Consider the following 19,893-nt stretch of genomic DNA (forward strand, 5'->3'; position numbering starts at 1 on the left):
ACCTGTGTTCAGTGTTTAGCATCAAGAAAACAAAAGCCAGGCACATTTCATGGTCAAGACAGACAGCAGGTAAATTTTCTAGAAATAGGTAAGTTTGGAAAATAAAAGCATGTATGATAAATATTTTGCCACAGTTCTTGAATCTCTTGCAATTTAGTCAGTGCTGGGCTTCCTTTATTAGTGATACAAAGCTTGTATAGCACCGTAAGATTTTCCCTGAACACTAAGTGGTAAGTAACATAGCTTATAGAATCTGTTAAATTTCTGTTTCCTCTTAACACTTTATGTACTTTCATTTGGTACTCACCATTTTTGTTTCTTATTTTAGGATCTGCTCCATTTTTTAGAAGTTTCAATGCACAGTGCTTATGGGCACGGTACGCTGCACAATGCAATGGTGTGTTCCCCATCTGATCTGTACAGTTGATATCAGGTGGTTTGGGCTTGTTCAACTGGAAAAAACAATGTTTTGCTTACTTATCAGTTTTCCTCCCTTTCCAGATGCCACGTTCATTCTTTTGAAAGTTAGCTGTTCCTAACTAGGATGCTTCAGTGTAGATCTGGCAACAAAGAGGGCATGTAGCAAGTGTCATGAGAAAGGCAAGGACTACGACAATCAAGCAAGATGTTTAACTACAGTAAGGAACTTCTCAGTTTTTTGCTTGCTATACCCCTTCCACCTCTGCTATACAACATGGAAACGTTTATCCTGCTCAGTTGCACACCGCCAGAGAGAGTTCCCCAGCATTGCAGTTCAGTCATTTATATTACTAGCACAGTTCTGTCTGATTCTACTGTCAAAATCTACTGTTCTCTGTAGAAGACTCCCAAGCACAGTCTGAAAGTTAGCACAGGTCAACGCTAAATCCAGAACAAGTTTGTGTGGCCACCCTGTTTCAGAGAGTAAGAACTTTGTACAGAAATGTGGCAGGCCTGCCAGTCTCAGTGACAGAGCTATTTTAGGCCATTTAGAACCTCGTAGTATAGGCAGTCTGTTATACTGTTTTGCTGCATTCTGAAGTCTAACTACTGTGGGAACTTAAGATTAGAGCAGCTATGTAACTGAGGAAAAAAAACCCCAAGTTTTACTTGGACAAATGGTCATTAAGAATGACACTACCACCCACCCTAAAATACCACTACACTTCTACTCAAATATGTGGCTATTTGATGTGTACACGAGGGTTGGACTCGATCTTTAAAAGGCCCTCACAACCCAACCCATTCTATGCAACATCGGCCGTTATAGTTAAGATTCCAAGCCAAATGGGACTGCCTTAACAGAAAGGCTAAGTTACTGTTAATCAGTCTTAGGACACTAGAGTCGCAAATGCATGACAACGATTTTAGAGAAACTCAGTTTAAGCCTTCTGCATTAGCCATATGCTATTTTAGATAAATTACTCCATAATAACAGAATTCCCATTGCAGCAATTTAAGTTAGCATCAACAGTAACCACCTTAAATCTGCTTCAGAAATAGTCCTATAAAGGACAAACTGCTAACAGCTGTTATTTACAGTTCAACTGAAAAGAGAACACATCGAGTCCAAGACGACACAGCTTGTGGAAGTATAACCTCATTAACGCTGAGGTCAAATACTTGAGCTCCTGAGGATTCCTAGGTTTTAGCTCTTCTCAACCAGCATCTGCCTTATCTCCACCTCCTGACTTCTTGCCTCCACACCGTTTAAGCCACATGCCTGTCATTTCAGCAGCTTACACCTTGTTACAAGGCAATATTCTGAAGAAAGTCTCGTGCCTCAATTCATTGAGAAAAAGCTCTCCAGTTGTTTCAGTAAATGTACAGTACGTTTTTGAGAACTCTCAGGAAGAACACACTGGTTTTGCCTCAAATAGACTAAAAAGCCTGGGTTAAGATTCAGTTACTGAAGGTCTAGCTTTTAGTAGGAAAACACACTGTGATCTCGTGACAATCTTGACAGAAGAGAAGCACAAAAGCCACCACTACCATTTCACTTCAAGAAACTTCAATAGAAGGAGCAGTTAAAGTGCATGCAGGAAAAGAAGAAAAAATGGTCTGAAGTCCGATTAGAAGGTTTAGATGAACTGCACCATTAAATTATCTCTTCCAGACAACTGTGTTACAATGTGCAGTATAGTCTTTTTTGGTTAAAAAAAAAAACAAGATAAAGGAGAATTAACAATAAAAGGGTATCTTTCAAGTAAGTGGCACTGTTCCAAAAGCAGGGCAGTAGAGAACAAGTTCTGGTGTGTTAGGTTTCACAATAAAAGTAGATGTAAGCAGCTAAAGTTTCATGAGCGTAATAGTCTGCTGATTAAAAAAAGATACAGTAGGAGCAGAAAGGCCTGAAAATCAGTAGGCAAAGTATGAGGAATTTTCAAGATAAAGGGCCATTCAGAAGAGCTACACAAATTCTCCACAGAGGTATTAACCTAAGAGTAGCAAAGTCAAGGACGTTTACACCATAGAGCTGTAAGTAGAGAAAGTTCTTTGGACTTCCTCAAGAGTCAGCAGGAGTTTTAAAATTGTAATTCAATGGTCACAGGTCCAAGTACTTACCAAAGGATTCCAAGAAAAACTTGTTATGACTTGACTTAAAAACTGCCTCAGGGTCAAAAATGTGCTAAGTACTTAAAAAAATGTTACAGGTCGACATATAGCCATCTTCACATATACAAAGCTCAATGATACTAAATATTAAAAAAAAATCACTTAGAAATGAAAACGTTTACAAGAAGAGTTACATGCACGTGCATAGTTACATGCCACATCAGAAAAAGCACAGTTCTTCAGTGACAGCTTTCTATAAGGAGTCGACTTTTTCTAATTTTTTCCACATCAGTTTAAAGCTTAGTCAGCAGGCATGTAATATCAAATGCAACAAGTGTTACAGATTACCAATTACCAGAATAAAGACAGATCACTTACATCAGAGTATTAATTGTAATTAATACAATCACGCCAGTGTATTAAAGCACTATTCTTCCACATCTTAAGTACTGCGTACAGCTCTGGTTCTCTCTCCATTTCCAAAGAGGATAGTACAAAAGCATAAATATGAATTACAAGGATGACCAAAGATTTAAAAACAGTCTCCATGCAAGGAGTCAGAAAGACAAGGGCTCTTCAGACTAGAAGAGATAAATTTAGAGGATGGAAGTAACAAATTTTGAATAGGTGTTCACTCTGGCTTCTATGCAGAAAAGAATGTCAAATTTCTCAACATACAAATCTCATTTTTGTGTTTTCCATTAGAAGTAGAAGGATTCAGACTGCTTTGACATCTTAAAAGGTATTACTAAAGGTGCTAACTAGGTAGAAAATGTTCCATACTGCAGGTCTTACTTCCAAGGAAACTCTTCAGGACTCTCAAAAGCTTGAGTTCAAACATTGAGACCCTGCTTCAAAACCCAACTGGATATGGTCCTGGGCAACCTGCTCTAATTGATTCTGCTCTGCAAACAGGAGTTGGACTAGTCCATCTCCAGAGGCATCCTCCAGTCTCAATTCTGTGATTTGCTTCTCCAATAGCCTTGCTACACCATGGTATTGTTCAGCTTGAATTATTGCAAGTGTGCATGTGTGCACATATACAGTTTTCAATTCCTGCTCAGCATGAAATTGTGTTGTGTAGATGACTGTCCATTAAAAACTACAGAGACTTCAGCTGCAACGGTTGCTAACGACAAAAGCTTACTTTCAGGATTTAAAATAGGCCATACTGTAGTGAAAACCTAAGCACCCATGACATTAAAGTATCCACAAAAACATAAGAAGCTTACATTAGTAGATCTAGAACCACCACACTGCTATTTACAACTAACTGAAGAGTATTTAGAAACAGGAAAGAAGCTGAAAACCATTGTTTTGCAGCCTCCAACAAGGAGGCTTGAAAACCCTTGAGGGTTCAGCACCTTACCAACATAACATGGTGCACAGCACTAATATTCTGAAGTCACAGCACTTTGAAATGCAAGGCCTAATGTCACATGTTTTTACATTAGCATTATGGTTTGAACCACTTGACACAAAAGTATTACAAGCACTTGAGTTCTTACCAAGGCAGTCAGTTTCCCTGTTTCCCCCTCTCTTGCTGCTCCTAAAAGTTCTTCTTCCAGTTTCCTTTCTTGTGTCCTTTCAACTGCTATTTAAAAAAAACAACCCAAATTTAAGGTCAGTCTCAATAAAATAGCAAGTATATATAAAGTACAGCATTCAAGAAACTGTATCAAAACAAGCCTAGAGAAACAAGAGTTTCCAGTATTATTTATTTGGGACAGGTATAAATGGAATATTTATTCAGAAAAGTCAGTGTCATGAGCAAAAATATGTTCAAAATGTAATATCTGACAAGATGTGTGTGTATACACATGCACATACACGTTATTTTTTTTTTTTAAACACTTACAACCCAAACCCACTCTCTAGTAAAAAAACCCCCTAGTTTCCCTAGTAAAAGGGAAACAGGGGAACTATGTGACACTGTCATCAGATCTTCCCTGTGTTCTTTTCAGTTTCTCTTCTACTCTTCCTATCATTCTACAAAGAATTTATTCTTCTCTAGCAATCCAACAAAGGAGCCGCGGAAAGGACTGTTATCTGTGCACGTGCATGTAGAATCAGAAGACAGATCACTTTTCACATACAGAGTCTGTGGCATAGGACACAGAGCTTCAGCAGTATTTAGGGGTATCACATAATACCAGGAAGCAACACAGTTCTTGAATTCTCCAAAGCTATGAGCAGTGAGCCTATTAAGTATATGGACACCATCTCCCTCACTTTCAATACCTATGAGGCAATGAAGGAAACAAGGTGAAGGGTTCTCACTTTTTTTTTCCTTTTGACATAACCTCTAAGACTGCAATAGCAAGTCCTAAACTTGATCCAAAACTGGGTCACCTTTGCAAACTGCCCAGGATTTCGCTCTTTTAAAGATTTTATTGACACAAAGTCACTTAATGACTTGAGTTTTTCCTCTTCCTGTGAGCTAAGGCTTTGGCTGCCATGTACCATTCAAACTGTAGCAAGGATTACCCCAGCAGGACTGAAATAGTTACTTGAATAATGCTATTGGTATTCATACTTAACTCTTCAAGTCTCTTGCAGACATATTGTGAAATAAAGAAAAGCCAAAGCCTGTCAGTATTGCAGACAAGAACCAAAAACTATGACTTTTTTTTCTTTCTAATCACTAAATGTAAAGGGAAAACTCAATTGAGCTTCTGTAACTTGCAGGAGAAAAATCAGCTTTTAGAACGTACAAGTGTTGGGAAAAAAACCCCAACAACCCACAACAGCCTATGACCTGTTAAAGTTACCTTCCAACATATTCCTTATGTCTTTATCGTGAGTAACTTCTTTGGCAGTCTCTCCGCTCCCATTAACAATAGAAGTATCAGCATTATGCTGCAAGAGTAACATCACCACCTCCTGCAAAACAATTTGAAAAATACTGCTTATCTATCTCTGTTATGGCAAGGCCACAATCAGGCCTACCAGCTACTGACATCCTGTAAAATGAGCTGTAGAACAGCTTCTCACCACTGCTGCCTTATGAAAACAGGAAGAGATGTTTTAGAGAGATTGAAGTGAGACTAACTGCAACCTTCTCTCTCACGTCAGTCAGCCTGAAGGAACCAACAGGAGATTAGTTCTAGCTGAACAGACCCGCTCCTATTTAAAGGTGGTGTACCTGGTGTGAATGCTGAATTTGACAGATAAAACCAGTACGATTGGCTCTTCTGATAAGAGACCAAATAGTAACTCCTTTAGAAGGGCCAAGAGGTTATATATAGAGGTAGTACTAGCTTGAGAATGATGGTGGCATGTGGGGAACAATCAAACTAGTCTCACATTACAAGCCTATAAAAAGCTCTTTCGTTCTAGTTTTCTATGAAAAAGCACTTCCAGACACCAAATGGACCAGTGTGTCCTAATTCATAGTTTTTTCCCCTCCAGAAGCCACTAAGATTAAAACAGTGTGGTTTCTCTCTATGTAAACATGCAGTTAGAAGGAACAATCCCTACTCCTTTACTGTGTCAAACATACCAGGCACAAACACAAATGAACGTGTTGCACTTTAGTAGTAGATGAGAGAGCTTTACACTGGTTTCCACATGGTAATTAGCATGTGCAGCTAGAGGTAGTGCTATGCTTCAGCATTTTCTGTGACACACAGCAGAAGCAGAACAGAAGCAACATCAGTTACACAACTGATGCACAGTGTTACAATGGAAGACAACTACTGTTTCTTTCTCTGCCAGCAAAATCTTCATCAACAAAAAGGTAAAAAAAAGATATGACAAAGTATACCAAGAGAAAAACCATGGATGTCATCTCCCATCTTCAAGAAAAGATATTTGTACCATGTTTTTGTTTTGGACGGTTATACCAGCAAGGCAATATGCCTAGTCCTTTTGAATGCACTGTACCAAACAGATAAATCATTTTTAGACACTGTAAAAAAACCATCTTTTTGAAATGATCTTATTGCTAGTATTTCCTTAATAATTCTATGATTGAGGTTTCAAAAAAGCCAAAATACTTTACCTTGCGTCCTGTGAAAGCTGCACGATGGAGTGGAGTGTCCCCCATGTCATTCAGCACATTCACATCTGCACCAGCCTAAACAGCAAGACCAAAAGACATCTGAACGTCCTTCCAACAAGAACTACATAGTTATTCCTTCTCACTGGGGGGGGAAGGGAAGGACAGAACGCTAATGTAGGCCTCATGGCAAATCAGATCAGAACTATAATACAGTCATCCTGGAAACAAAGATAACTACGTACGTAAGATTCATAACCAGCACTCTACCTCAAAGAGGAAAAGCCTCCTGCATTTTTTCCAGGCTTATCTCTCACTTTTAAGAAGAAGGTATATGGAAAACAAGTTTAACACAGGGGGTTGTTGGTTTGGTTGTTTGCTTTGGGTTTTGTGGGTGTGGGTTTTTTGCAGGGGGGCATGGGTGGCGGGGGACAGGTGTTGGGAAAAAACAGCCACCAAAAAACCTAATGAAAGAACTGCAGTGGTACTGTATAACATGCATACATATATTACTATAGATGTACACACAGTAGCATCAGCCTCCTGGTGCTCCTGATTTAACAAGTGGTGTTCTCCCTAGGCACCTATTGCTGCTTTTCAACTTGAAATGAAAACTTCCATGTCAGCATTAAGATGATACCATCTGAAACTTAACCTTCCTTCTCCCTTTTCTTTTCTACAATCTTTGCCTTGAACCTCCCTTCCTCTTGTCACACACTTTCTCCATCCCATACCTTTTATCGGAATGAAGATTGCTTGCCAGGATGCACAGGCACTGTTCCAGGAATACAGGAAATCCTATCCTTCCTTCTTGAAGCATTTCTTCTACACTGCTTTACCTAACCTCTCAAAGGGTCAGAAAGAGGGCAGGACATATTTACCTTTATCACATAGGTTTAGATCATATAATTTAGCCAGGTCACTGCTGCCTGCCTAAAGTTAACTGATGAATCTGACTCTAGTTCCAGAGCGGTTTCTGATAATACCTCATTCACTTGCTCTTTGAGCACAAAATTTAGGCACAAGTACACAGACACTCATATATGCCTAGCTTTCAGAGGTGTACAGCCTGCTTTACTATTCGACTTACTCTTTAAATAATACCCTTTCAGGAGCCCTATCAGAAAGAAGAAAGCACAGTTATATATACTCATCCAACTCTGGAAGTGTTGATAAATGCATTAAGTGACAAAACTTTATGTTTTGCTTTAAGTAGCCCTTGGATTGAGAGCAGCATTATCTACTGAGCACTAGTGTGTAGGCTAGAGAAGAACTTAAAGAAATATCAATTTTGTTTCTTGCTGTAGAGTCATGATTATGGCTGGTAGCCTTTATTCTGAGTGAAATACAAGTTTAGATTAGCTACCTTTGTATCTAAGGCTGTTTAGCATGTTTCTGCCATCTACAGCAAAATCTTTCAAACATGAATAGAATATAATACAGTTAGCGTTGGTTGAACCTAGCTTGAGAGCTGAGGGTAAAAAAAATATACTCAGTCAGAAACAACTGCAAATGCAGTGCAGATGTGGCTATAAAGACACAAACAGGTCAGCTTTGATGACAAAGGTTCATCATTTCAAAGTTCATCACACAGTTCATTATTTCAAAGATGTTTGAAAAAAATAACAAGTCAAACTACCTTAGTCTATTCCTGGAAAGAAACATATACAAGTTACACTGCACAGAATTCTGGACATACTTCTATGCACAACACACAATTAGATAACACAGATTTTTTTTTCCACATTTAAAACACTTTAGCCTTTCCTACAACTCAATAAGTGAAATTGCCTAGATTATATACTTTATGTACTACAGTAAGCTAGATCAGGCCCTTGAAGCATTTGCATTACTAGTTATCAGATGCTGGCTTACTATATGCAGATATCCACTAAGCTTGAAAAAGGCTGAAGCTTTCATGAGGTCATACCTATATACTATACATCTTTAATATTTACATTCAGATGGTTACACAAACACATATACTCCATGAGTTAGCTAAGTACTGACAATTGTAAACACTGTTCAGAGTAATAGCTGTGTACTGCTGTACAGTCTTCCAGTGTCACCATTTTGGGTCCTTGTAAACTTGGCTGATCTTAATACTGCAACTATTTCATTCCTTAGTTTTAACAATGTTATCTCTGTTACATGCAGATAAACTGTAGGAGTGGCTCCGCCTCTCTGCAAAGCCACATTTCTTCCATCACAAGAACCCAAATAAATACTAACTGCTTCTATCATAACAAAGATTTTTCTGCCTTACACACAGAAGCAAGTACCTTCAGCAAATCCTCTACCACAACAGCATGTCCAAAGTAGCAAGCAAGGTGAAGAGGTGTCCAACCCATATTAGATTTACTTCTGCCTGAAAGACAAAACAGGTAAATCAAGTTTTGGTCACACAATACAAAAAAGATCTTGCCATGTGCTTGGAGGTTGGCATGGATGATCATTCTTCACAGTAACAGAGGAGCAAGGAGGCTGGAAGCATCAATACTAACTATTCATAATTAGAATTACTAAATTGGGATGCAGCTTGAGAACGTTAGATTCAAATCTACAAAATCTTTCTTAAAGAAGAAAGTCATGTAGTCTGATGGAGAATAAAACTTGTTTTAATTTAATACCTTGCTCTTCAACAGCAGCAAGAAGCTTCAGTTACTTTTACTATGAAAATAGCACATGCAAGTACACATTTCTCTTGTTTATCAAAAAACTGTTTTGTTTACCTGATTTTATTTCCTGCACACAAATGAGAGGTAGGACAACCCATCAGCCAAACAGAGGTTTCAAAACAAAACAGGTAGGATGACCTAACGTTAGGGTTTTTTGTTGTCTTGTGCTTATACTCATTTTAATAAAGATAGCCTTACTAAGTATCACGATCTGAAATCTCTGTGCACTGTAGAACTCATGTACCATCTACAGCTCTAAGCCTCTGCAGGAATGATAAGCACAGGCAGGAAGCAGGCACAGAAGTGACCATGCAAAGGAAATTATGATTTATGCTTTAAAGAGCATTTAAAGCATGCCCTGGAGGACTGGCTGTATGAATGAAATTCAAGAACCATCCTACAATTACTTCTTTAAAAGCAAGATATTAAAAGCATTAGAGATTACTAAGTTAACAACTCGTGTTACTTTCCAATTGTAACACCACTGTATTAAGCAAAGCTGGTTTGTACTTTGTTTTTAATAAACGGACCCACAGCATTCAGAGTACCACCTGAAAGCTATTATTTTTTCATTTGGAAGCAAAATGAAAGTAAGGCATTAGAAAGTGTTTTGAAATTACTGCCACCATTAAGTTTTCCCCTTTCATGTATCCTCAAGCATTGAGGCTTGGAACATGCACAACATAAATTTGCCCTGAGGAGACAAGCCACTAGCACAAGGAAAGAGAGAACTGCTGGTCTTGCAAGTTCATCATTCTTTCTGATCTCATATTACAAATTAACATTAAAATGTGGTTCACAGCTGACATTTTCCCATTTCTTATAATCGTTTCCAGCTAACATTTCTGCTCTTTATTGGCTATTTCTTTAGTTATTTGATTCTCTTTCTTTTCAACTCCTGTTGTTCCACCCCTGATTTAGTATCTTCCCCTCATCCCAGCCTGGCCTACAACAAAGTTCCTGCCCTATGTCACTGATGGGCTAAAGTACCACAGAAGAGAATACCATGTGAATTACTAACTCTGGGGCTATGTATGCTGGATAACATACTAAACAGACATCATTCATCCCTCAGTCTAGTAAGCAAGAAGGTTTTCAAAGAACACAAAAGAGGTCCGAGTTGCACTGAATTCATACAATTAGCCCAAGACAGTCATTAGTTACAGCACTGACAAGACAGTGCTGCTGCCAAGGAATTTGGTCATGAAAAAAAGAAAAAAAAAAAATGGGAATCTGTCCACATTTGTAGTTCTTACTGAATAAAGTGCCACAGACTCTTGTTCTGCATCCACTCAATGTTTGCATTTCTGATATTAGCTAACCAGTTACTTATCAAGCTCCTGGGGTGTTTGTTACTTCTCTTCAAGTGACCACAAGTGTTTGCACTTTTTTTTATTATTATTTTAAACCAGGACATCATTACACTGGGGAGAATGCAAGGGTAGGAAAGTAGAATAAACACAACAACAACAAAAAATCCCCTACCCCTCTCAGCCAGTTCTTTGCTTTGATGCCAGTTAACTAGAAGTGTCCAGTGTGACCATTTGTTTAGAGAATGGAGACAAACTAGGCAGTCATTTCCTGGTTGTAGTCTGCTAGGCTACTGTGCAGTCATTCAAATGTGTATTTTGCCATAACACACTTGACCACTGACCTTATTTCACAGTTTTCTTACTCTGCAAAGTCCTGGATATTCTATTTTCTTGTGTTTAAGGAGAATGAGCCAACATAGACAGGTTTAGAAAACATGATCATTTCAGATGAAACCCAGGTTTAGTGCTGTTTTAACGTGGATACCTTCTTTTGAAACCACTGAATTGAGAAAAGTGAAAATGGAAGTTCACACCGTTTGGCTAGATTCTCATCAAGCAAGTCTTGCTTATCTGCAAGCATTGACTGGCTAGAATCCAGTCACAACAGAGCAAGTACAAAAAGCTTGGATTTACTTCCTCTTCCTTCACTTTGGCTGAAGTCGGGATGTTTGGGATCACTACTGTCAGACGTCACACTTGCAAATCTAGAGCACAGCTTTAGTTATAAGCTCACCCTTGGAAAGGCAAGATAGGTTTTACAAGGTGTTGAAGGCAGGCTTTGACACTCAGGCACATTAATGTGTTGGACTTAGTCTCTCAAGGTACACTCTGAGGGAAGTTTACACTACCTCCAGTACAGCCTCCCACCTGCTCCAAAAGTACTTTATTCCAAGCCAAGTGTCATTGCCACATCAGATGCAAGTCCTGAAGGAACTGCTGTAGCACTGAAGACATTCCCCATACCCTGACTTTCTAGGGACATGTGATTATCCAGAAGGTAATGACAGAAGGATAAGAGGCTGTAGGGAAGAGAAGGAAGACTGAGGATTGCAAAAAGTCAGTTGCAGTCTACAGCCTGTATTTTAGTTAATCAGCATGTGGTTATGCAATTACAATCGGGTAGTACTTAACAGATCAGGATTTGTAGCAAGACATAATGGTTTTGCTAGCAAGGAGGCACAGTAGCAGGTGTAGTCATGCTGCAAAGGCTGTTCAGCCTGAATTTGTCTTAGACTGTTTCCAATGGAGTACTCTACAGAAGCAGAGTGATTGAAACAGTCAGTCTCTGAAGACTGACTGTGGGAAGAACAGAGATTTAACACAAGTTTCACACAACCAGAACAGTTCCCCCAGAGAATACTTTAGTTACACTTCTGTGTCCTCTAACATTTAGAAGAATCAGAACTTAGAAAGCAGAGATTTCACTGTGTATGGATTCCATATTCAGAATTATTTTGTTTAACCTAAACCATCATGAGCATGTTCCCTCTAGCCTCCTAGACCTCCCATTAGCAAGCATGTATTAGCTGGCTGGCCATGTATTGCTAAACTGGAAGAGTAACAGCTAAGAACCATCTTTCCCTTCACTAGCTGAGGCTCTTCTATGCTCTAGACTTTCACAATACTAACACTTGACTTTGAGCAGGAATGCTGACCAGAGACCAGTTTGCTTGATATAATACAGGACTGCAGATTATGCCATTTCATTATGCTTTCTTGACTTCAGATTGTGTTCTTAAACATAATCTGAAGTCAAGAAAGCATCTGAGAAGCTCTGAAACCTCTTCTAAGCACAAGAGACTTCAGCAACTTATTTATGGATACTGTTGCATGAATCTTAAGGCGCTTTTATTCCAGCTGTTTAGGCACTATACACAGCATCATGAATTTTTGCAAAGGACATACTTGGGAGGGTGGAGGACTTCAGCTCCATCAAGCTCTAATTCTCCTATAAACTAGCTCCCTGAAGATGAAGTAGCAAGGGTTTTGGTTTTACAACTTGTTTTTCTGAGATGAGCACATTAACTACTGGGAAAACACAGACACAGCTGAGTAGTCAAACAAAGGATGAGTAAACTGGTGATTAAGAATGAGACTTGGGAAAGGGATAGAGCTTGTTCAGATAATAGGCTTCTGTGCTCTTTAGAGCAATGTGTTCCCTCTGTCATGGCTGAGAGGAAAGGTATTTGGTCTCTCCTCTCTCCCTTTGCAGTACTATCTTCTCAGTGCTCCTTAACAGTTAAATGCTGAACAAAGAAATACTAGCCTGTGTAGAAAGAGCGGGATACACATCCACCTTTTTGAAGCAACCAGAAACACACTCATGTAAATACAGAGAAATATAAAGCTACTAAATGAATAAAGAAATAGGGCAGTCTGCAATTGCTAGCAAGCTTGCAAATCCAGCCCCAGTTTGAAGATTTAGTGCTCAGCAAGCAAGTTGCTTAGCCATAACTACATTGGCTATGCATGTGCAAAACTTTAATGTTGGCCAAAGACCCAGATCCAGATGACCAACAGTTTTACTTTCTTTTCCCAAGTAACCTAGTATACTGCTAATGGTAAAAAGCATACGTTTGTCCCAACCATTCCTGAAAGTGGCAAGAGCTGTAGCTGCTCCTACTACACGATAACAAAACACGGCCTTGCCGCCCCCCCCAAAAATCATCACACCTATCAAAGCACAAATAAATGACCTAATCTTCTCTGCAGCCCTGATAGAGGCTCTTTACCTCCTTGAACCATTCCCTGTCACCACAGTTTTGTTTAGTATTATAAAGCTCTAAAGTTGGCATAAGCATGAACACAGGCAAAAAGAGGTACTGATTCTTTGTCTTGTTGACACTTCCAGCTTCTGCAAATTAATCTGAGGTTTTCTGTACATTACAGCTATCTATACTCTGCTTTTATGATCGCTTCCCTATGTAACTATGGCCTTAAGTCACAGGGCAAAAGCAGCTGTTGAAGTGTTTTTTATTACTCTATTGAGCACTCCAAAGAAAGCAAGATTATACTATCAGCAACAGTTTCACTACATGTGGCTTCAACAGTGAGATTACAAACATTTGAGGAAGGCTACTAACCTTTACAGTTGATATCAAATATTATTTCTCCTTTGTCCATGGTATCCAACAGCTGTTTAACCTCTTCAACATTTCCATTTCTAGCATCATGGAGAAGCTGCTGTTCTGCTTCAGTACTCATCTGTAATAAAGAAATGAAAGAACCGATTTTGCAATCTCTTATGCTGGTATAAATTACGGCTTAGTATTATGTCACTTTTCTCCCTTATTTAATACTAACACTGGTATGAGAAAGATAATTATTTCCTCTGTGGAACACATTTAATGTGCACACTGTTTTCAACAGTCCAGCACTCAGTCATGCCACTAAGAGGCATTAAAATTCCTCATACAAAGCAGTTAAATAACAAAATACCCATGCTTTCTTGCTCCTCAGTTTTCTAAGTGTGCCTTTAGGAGTACTGTACACCATAAACAAGGCAAGCTTTGCTACAAGCATAGCAAAAAAACATTTTTCTTTTCCTCATAAGATTTTCACCTTTACCCTGTAAGTTTTCCAGAGGCAACGAGGAAAAAAAAAAAAATATGTATGCCTATTAGCCCAAGTATTTCTTCAGAATTAACCGAGACTTATTTTGGCTGCCAACCCTGGGGAACAGAATCCTAGTTCACACTGAGGTCCCAGATACCCATCAGTGACTGGTACTATCAGCTCTTGAACTCCGATACCTGAGCCTCCAACCTTGACTTGAAGGGGAGTCAGATACTCCAACAACTTCATAGATTTGACCTTATCTTTAAGAAACACAATAGTACAATATAAAGAAGTGTCATGGTTTAACCCTAGCCAGCAACTAAGCACCACACAGCTGCTCACTGACTTCCCCCCCACCCAGTGGAATGGGGCAGAGAATCAGAGAAAAAAAAAGGTAAAACTCATGGGCTGAAATAAGCACAGTTTAATAGAACAGAAAGGAAGAAAATAATAATGATAATAGTAGCAAAAATAAAATGACAGCACTAATAAAAAGGATGGGAACATACAAAACAAGTGATGCACAATGCAATTGCTCACCACTCACCAACCAATGCCCAGTTAGTTCCCAAGCAGTGATCCCCCCACAACCAACTCCCCCTAGTTTATATACTGGGCATGAAATTACATGGTATGGAATATCCCTTTGGCCAGCTTGGATCAGCTGTCCTGGCTGTGTCCCCTCCCAACTTCTTGTGCCCCTCCAGCCTTCTTGCTTGCTGGGCATGAGAAGCTGAAAAATCCTTAACTTAGTCTAAACACTACTTAGCAACAACTGAAAATATCAGTGTGTTATCAACATTCTTCTCATATTGAATCCAAAACATAACGCTATACCAGCTACTAGAAAGAAAATTAACTCTATCCCAGCCACAACAAGGACAAGAAGTTCACACGCAACTATAAAACATCACTAGCCAATTCTCATCTTACCATTGCTCTTGAACTACAAAAAAAAGGAGTATCTACATCTTTCAAAGAAGGGAGAAAACAAAACCTGTTAGCATAGCTATTTTTACAGCTCTCTAGTAGACAGGGAGCCTTAGACCTTTGGGCAAGTGATAATGCTACTCACCAGGTCTCTTGCAGAATGCAGTTATTAAGTTATGTCTTAACCAATCTTCTTCCACACTGACAGCATCACAATCTGAAGTAGTTTTGCCTTTTTTTTTAATATTATTACAACTAGACCCAGATGCAGCACAGCTCAGCATAGGCAGAAAACAATTTTAATGTCCTATTTAAATACACTGCTTTTAAGATGTATCAAGAAGCAATTTTAAAAGCAGCCTCAAAAGACTGTGATGCAATACACAATTTATTGCTGCTAAAAAACACTAAAAGAAGATGTGGTCCAAATTTAGTGTCTCCAGTTTAGCATCTTTACCTGACACACTAGGTTTACCACATACTGCAGAATCTAGATTTCTAAAGTCAGTTAATGATTGCAAAGAACATATTGGCCTCAAGTAGTTAGCTTTCCTATACCAACAGAGGTTTTGATTGGTCCCACAAACTGTTCACACTCTGCTGCATTGGACAGGCAGCTTGATTGCACCACACACACACATAGCTAAAATTGATGCAGGGAGCTCTTCGACTAAGATAAGAAGCCACTCAGCAAGAGACAATACAGTGAGAACACTGGGTAAGCAACAAAAAAAGCCTGTAACAGTGACAGATCTTGTAATATTCAAGACAGACAGAAGGCTGGAACAGGACAGACTGCCAAAGCACTAACAATACAGAGAAGAGAGTTTTTCCCTACCTTTTGCTCAAACAGCAAAGGGACAGAGGGAATCCGTTTTCAAAGAATTTGACAGAGAGACTAAGCAACCCCTTTCTGGCATGTTTCAGAAGAACAGACTGGATCAGTCACCTGCAATCTACCACAGACACAGGATACGAATGCCTTCTCCAGCAGTGGTTAGACAATAGTCTTGTTTGTGCCTGCTTTTCAGTTCTACTAGAAAACCAAAACAAAACAGTACCAGTCCTTCTAGTAATCCTTTGGGCCCTGAAGCTACCTTCTCCTTTGAACAGGAGTGTATCCACTTGTCTGAGCCAACACAGCACAGTTTGTTGTTACTGGGGCAGGTAAAGTTTTCCTCAGTGAATCAGTTCTACCAGTGTCTAGCGAAAGACCAAAATCAAATATGTTAATGTATTATCAGTCTGTAATACTGTATCTGAAGCCGAGTGATACTGTTTCAGGGGGACACAGAATGCAGCACTGAGAATCATACAGACAAAAGCTAAGAGTATAGTTAGAGCTCATTTTGCTGGCCTACCTATCAGGGATAGGGGAAAAAAAACCAAAGCAAAGCTCATCCTTCGTTTTCACCCCCTCCCACACAATACTTCTTTGGCTATCTCTCAAATGTCTCGCCTAAGAGAAACACACTCCTATCATTACCCCTATCATTTGTCAACATCCCACATGCACAGCAGGTATGAACAGCAATGCACTTTCAACACATTAAGAACCTGCAGTTTCCATTTGATATTGATGAGAAGGAAGAAAAAAAACTGTTTGGGAAGGGAACGAAGAAGCTGATCCAAATCCACAACTCTTGTATGCAGCAAGGGCAGTTATGTACATGAACAGAATCTTAAACAGCTTAAGATACATGGAAAGCTGAATCACTGTGCAAAATTACTTGCATGATTTTTCTCCCCCCAAATAGTCATTAGGTTAAAATCACTGATTTGTTTGTACTCTTACAGCAAATATTAGTAGTAGAGTGACATGCACAGTAACATGGCTAAGAAAGGTCTGTCTGCTTCACTGGTTTAGTCCCCGAAGACTGCCGTTTTGGCCAAGCCTCCAATTTCAAATACACTTTGTAAGCTTGAAGCATGCAGTGATGCAGAAGAATGACTGTCTAGCTATTAGTCATGGTTAGAAGGATCATTCGCATGAAAATGTTCCTACAATTGGGGCTGGAAAGTGAATCTGCATGCAGTTACTCATCAGACAAGTGATACAGAACCTAAAGTTTTAACTAACAAGCTAAATGAAGTGCCTAAATGAAGCTGGCAGCAAAGAGGCCCTTAATAGAACTTGGCACAATCTTGAAGAACTGTTTTAAGCAACAGGATTTGCTCTATAATGGAGCTGAGCAAGCACCAACATAAGTTTGACTGGCAAGTTTAGAGTATGGAAGGAAATCAACACTCAGGCACTTGGTACTATACACTTATAACTGTACTTTGCACATCTGCACACTCCCTGCAGGGGGAGTTTATTTGACCCACCACCAAGAGACCTCCAAAATTCCCACCCACTGGTTTTGGGAAGCCAGACCATCAGCACTGAGGGAGAAACTTAATAGTTTAGTTTGGCTTTATTAGCCATAAGATACTACTGGCAGCTTAATCTATATGAATTTTGCTGCCTATATGCAAGGCTACTAGCCACTTGAGAGCAGACATCTGTTCAGTGGAGTTGCCATCATTACCTTATTCCATTAATTAGCTGATATAGGTTAAAGTGCCTTTCACAGCTCATCTTTACACCTTGTGCTGTTGAAAGGCTTGTATGGTAGTCTCTACAGTCACTGGTATACCATGAGAACACCACAAGAACAATATTTAGTGTCTCCTATACAGATGAGATGTTACTGCAAGGCACTTCCATTGAACTCATTAGGACTACTGGAGCAGTACTTGAGCGCTAATTGAATCTTATCCTTTAAGAAGTTATAAAAAATAGCATCGAGATGCTTTGCTTTTATCTTCTTCTATGAGACCTATGCCAGAGTGACTTTCTCACACTATTACAGCATCTATCTTCACACAGGGGTTGTTTCCAACAGAGCAGAGAGCCCAGGTTACCATTCTGCCCGCATGCCTGCTTAAAAGTGTTTTGCAGAATACTTAACCACAAAAGGCTACCTAACTACTAATTTACAAACTATCAACTTTGCCCAACTGCTAGAAGTGAATATGAGCAAAAAGTTTCTCACAAAGTGGTCTATGAAGACCTAAAGCACCATCCCTGACCACGGTGCAGAACTATTGATAACACCCACTTACTTTTTGCTTTGATTTCTTCTCATGCTGGGGCCTCCTGCCATGTACACAGCCCAGAAGCGCAACAATACACAATAAGCAGAACATGGTTGGTTTTCACTCTGCTGCAGCTCAACAAGCAGCAGACGCAGTACTGGCACTGCCCAATTTAATGTTAAGGCTCTGAGTCAACAGCCACTGGTTGCATAGGAAGCTTTCTCTTCATGACAAATAGTAAGGCTGGTAAAAAGCACAGCACTGGCTAGTATTTCAAGATATCTCCCTCTAGCAATGAAAACTAGATTCCTGTAGGAAAGGACGATACTTGCTCAGGAAGACTTTGTACATGTCCCAGCACGGACATACTATGATGTGATGCTTGTAAAGGAGGACAAAATGGAGCAAACCACACAAACAGACAGAACCTGTCTAGAAACCCACACAATACACTGTACTGACAGGAGTTGCTCCAAGAAGAAAGAGTTGCCACATTAGAAGCACAAGCGATGTTATCTAGAAGTAGTTATTTTAATCTTCAGTTAAAGGGTTCTAGAAGTTGAACATGCTTCTGTGACAGTCTCATGGTACTTCATGTGAAAGCATCACCTATCTAAAATCAAGTTACTGTCTGCTCAGTAGCAATTAACACAGATGCAGTAACACAGTATCTGTTCAATACCATTGCCAAGGCAATAGTTATTTAAACTAATCCTCGTTCTTGGGCACCTCCTGGCTGTTTCCTGCACATAGTTTAGTTTCTACTACATCAAAGACTTCCTTTCAGCCCAAGAGCTCTAAATAAGCTTACCACAGCTAGGGCAAGATCTCAACCGGATCAGCAAGCAAGCGCAGTTCCAAGCAGGTAAGAACTTCAGCAGAACCGCTGTGAGTTCTCTACGCGCGTCTGGAACCGAGCAGTTCGTTTCGGTACCAGTAATTACACACTTTTTAAGGCGACAGGCTCATGCGTCACAGCAACGGCACTTCTTGCCTAGGGGAAAGGTGCGCTCAGACCCAGGGCGCGGACCACCGCACCCCGAGGCACCGGCCGCCCCCCCCCGCAGCTCCGCCGCGGCTACGGGGCTGTTGCGGGGAGAGGGAGGGGGGAGGGCCACCCACGCAGCACAGCGGGCGCCCACACCGCTTCCCGAAGGCCAGAGCCCCCCCCCCCCCCCCGCCCCGGCTACCAAGGCCGCCTCTGCTTCGGCTCCTCAGCCTCCAGCCGAGCCTTACTTTGGGGCCGCCCCCCGCGGACAGCTTGCCGGGTCACACTGTGAGAGGCTCCGCGGGGGGAAGCAGCGACACCCCCACCCCACGCCACCCAAACACCGCTCCCGGCGGCCGCAGAGGCGAGGCGGCGCCCGAGGCTGCCAGCGAACCGGGGTCCTCCGCGGCCCGGCGGGGGCACGTACCCCCTCACACAGCGCCCGCCCCGCAGGCCTCGCCTCCACGGCCCGGCCCGGCGGCCCAGCCGCGCCCCTCGCAGCCGGCTCTAACTGAACTAGACGCCCCTCCCGCCCCGCGGGCACGGCCGGCTCGGGAGCAGCCTGGGGAGGAGGTACAGCAAGAGGCACAATAACGGCACCAAGAAAGCAAACGCCGCAGCGGGAGGGCACGTCTCCAGCCGTTGCCGTGTATCCGTCCGTCCCCCCGCCCCGCGGAAGAAGATACGTCCGGGGCGGCTGAGCTGACCCGACCCGAACCGCCGCCAGCCTCGCCTTGCCTCACCGCTCCGCACAGCTCCTGCCGCCGCCGCCGCCCCCCCCCCCCCCCCCCGCTGTGTTATACGCACCAG

At 41.0% G+C, this 19,893-nt stretch overlaps 1 protein-coding gene across 1 annotated transcript in view; it reads right to left on the reverse strand.

Annotated features, from left to right (window-relative positions):
- Window positions 1-18,883, reverse strand: part of OSBPL1A (oxysterol binding protein like 1A) — a 76,844-nt gene extending 57,961 nt beyond the window's left edge. The window contains 7 exon segments of the mRNA XM_049827333.1: window positions 308-452; window positions 4,044-4,129; window positions 5,307-5,418; window positions 6,539-6,613; window positions 8,818-8,903; window positions 13,610-13,730; window positions 15,160-18,883. Of these exon segments, the coding sequence (XP_049683290.1) occupies window positions 308-452; window positions 4,044-4,129; window positions 5,307-5,418; window positions 6,539-6,613; window positions 8,818-8,903; window positions 13,610-13,730 (625 nt within the window). The 5' untranslated portion in view covers window positions 15,160-18,883.
- Between the last annotated feature and the right edge of the window lie 1,010 nt (window positions 18,884-19,893).

The sequence above is a fragment of the Accipiter gentilis genome, chromosome 2, assembly GCF_929443795.1.
Source record: "Accipiter gentilis chromosome 2, bAccGen1.1, whole genome shotgun sequence".
In the NCBI taxonomy this organism is placed as follows: Eukaryota; Metazoa; Chordata; class Aves; order Accipitriformes; family Accipitridae; genus Astur; species Astur gentilis.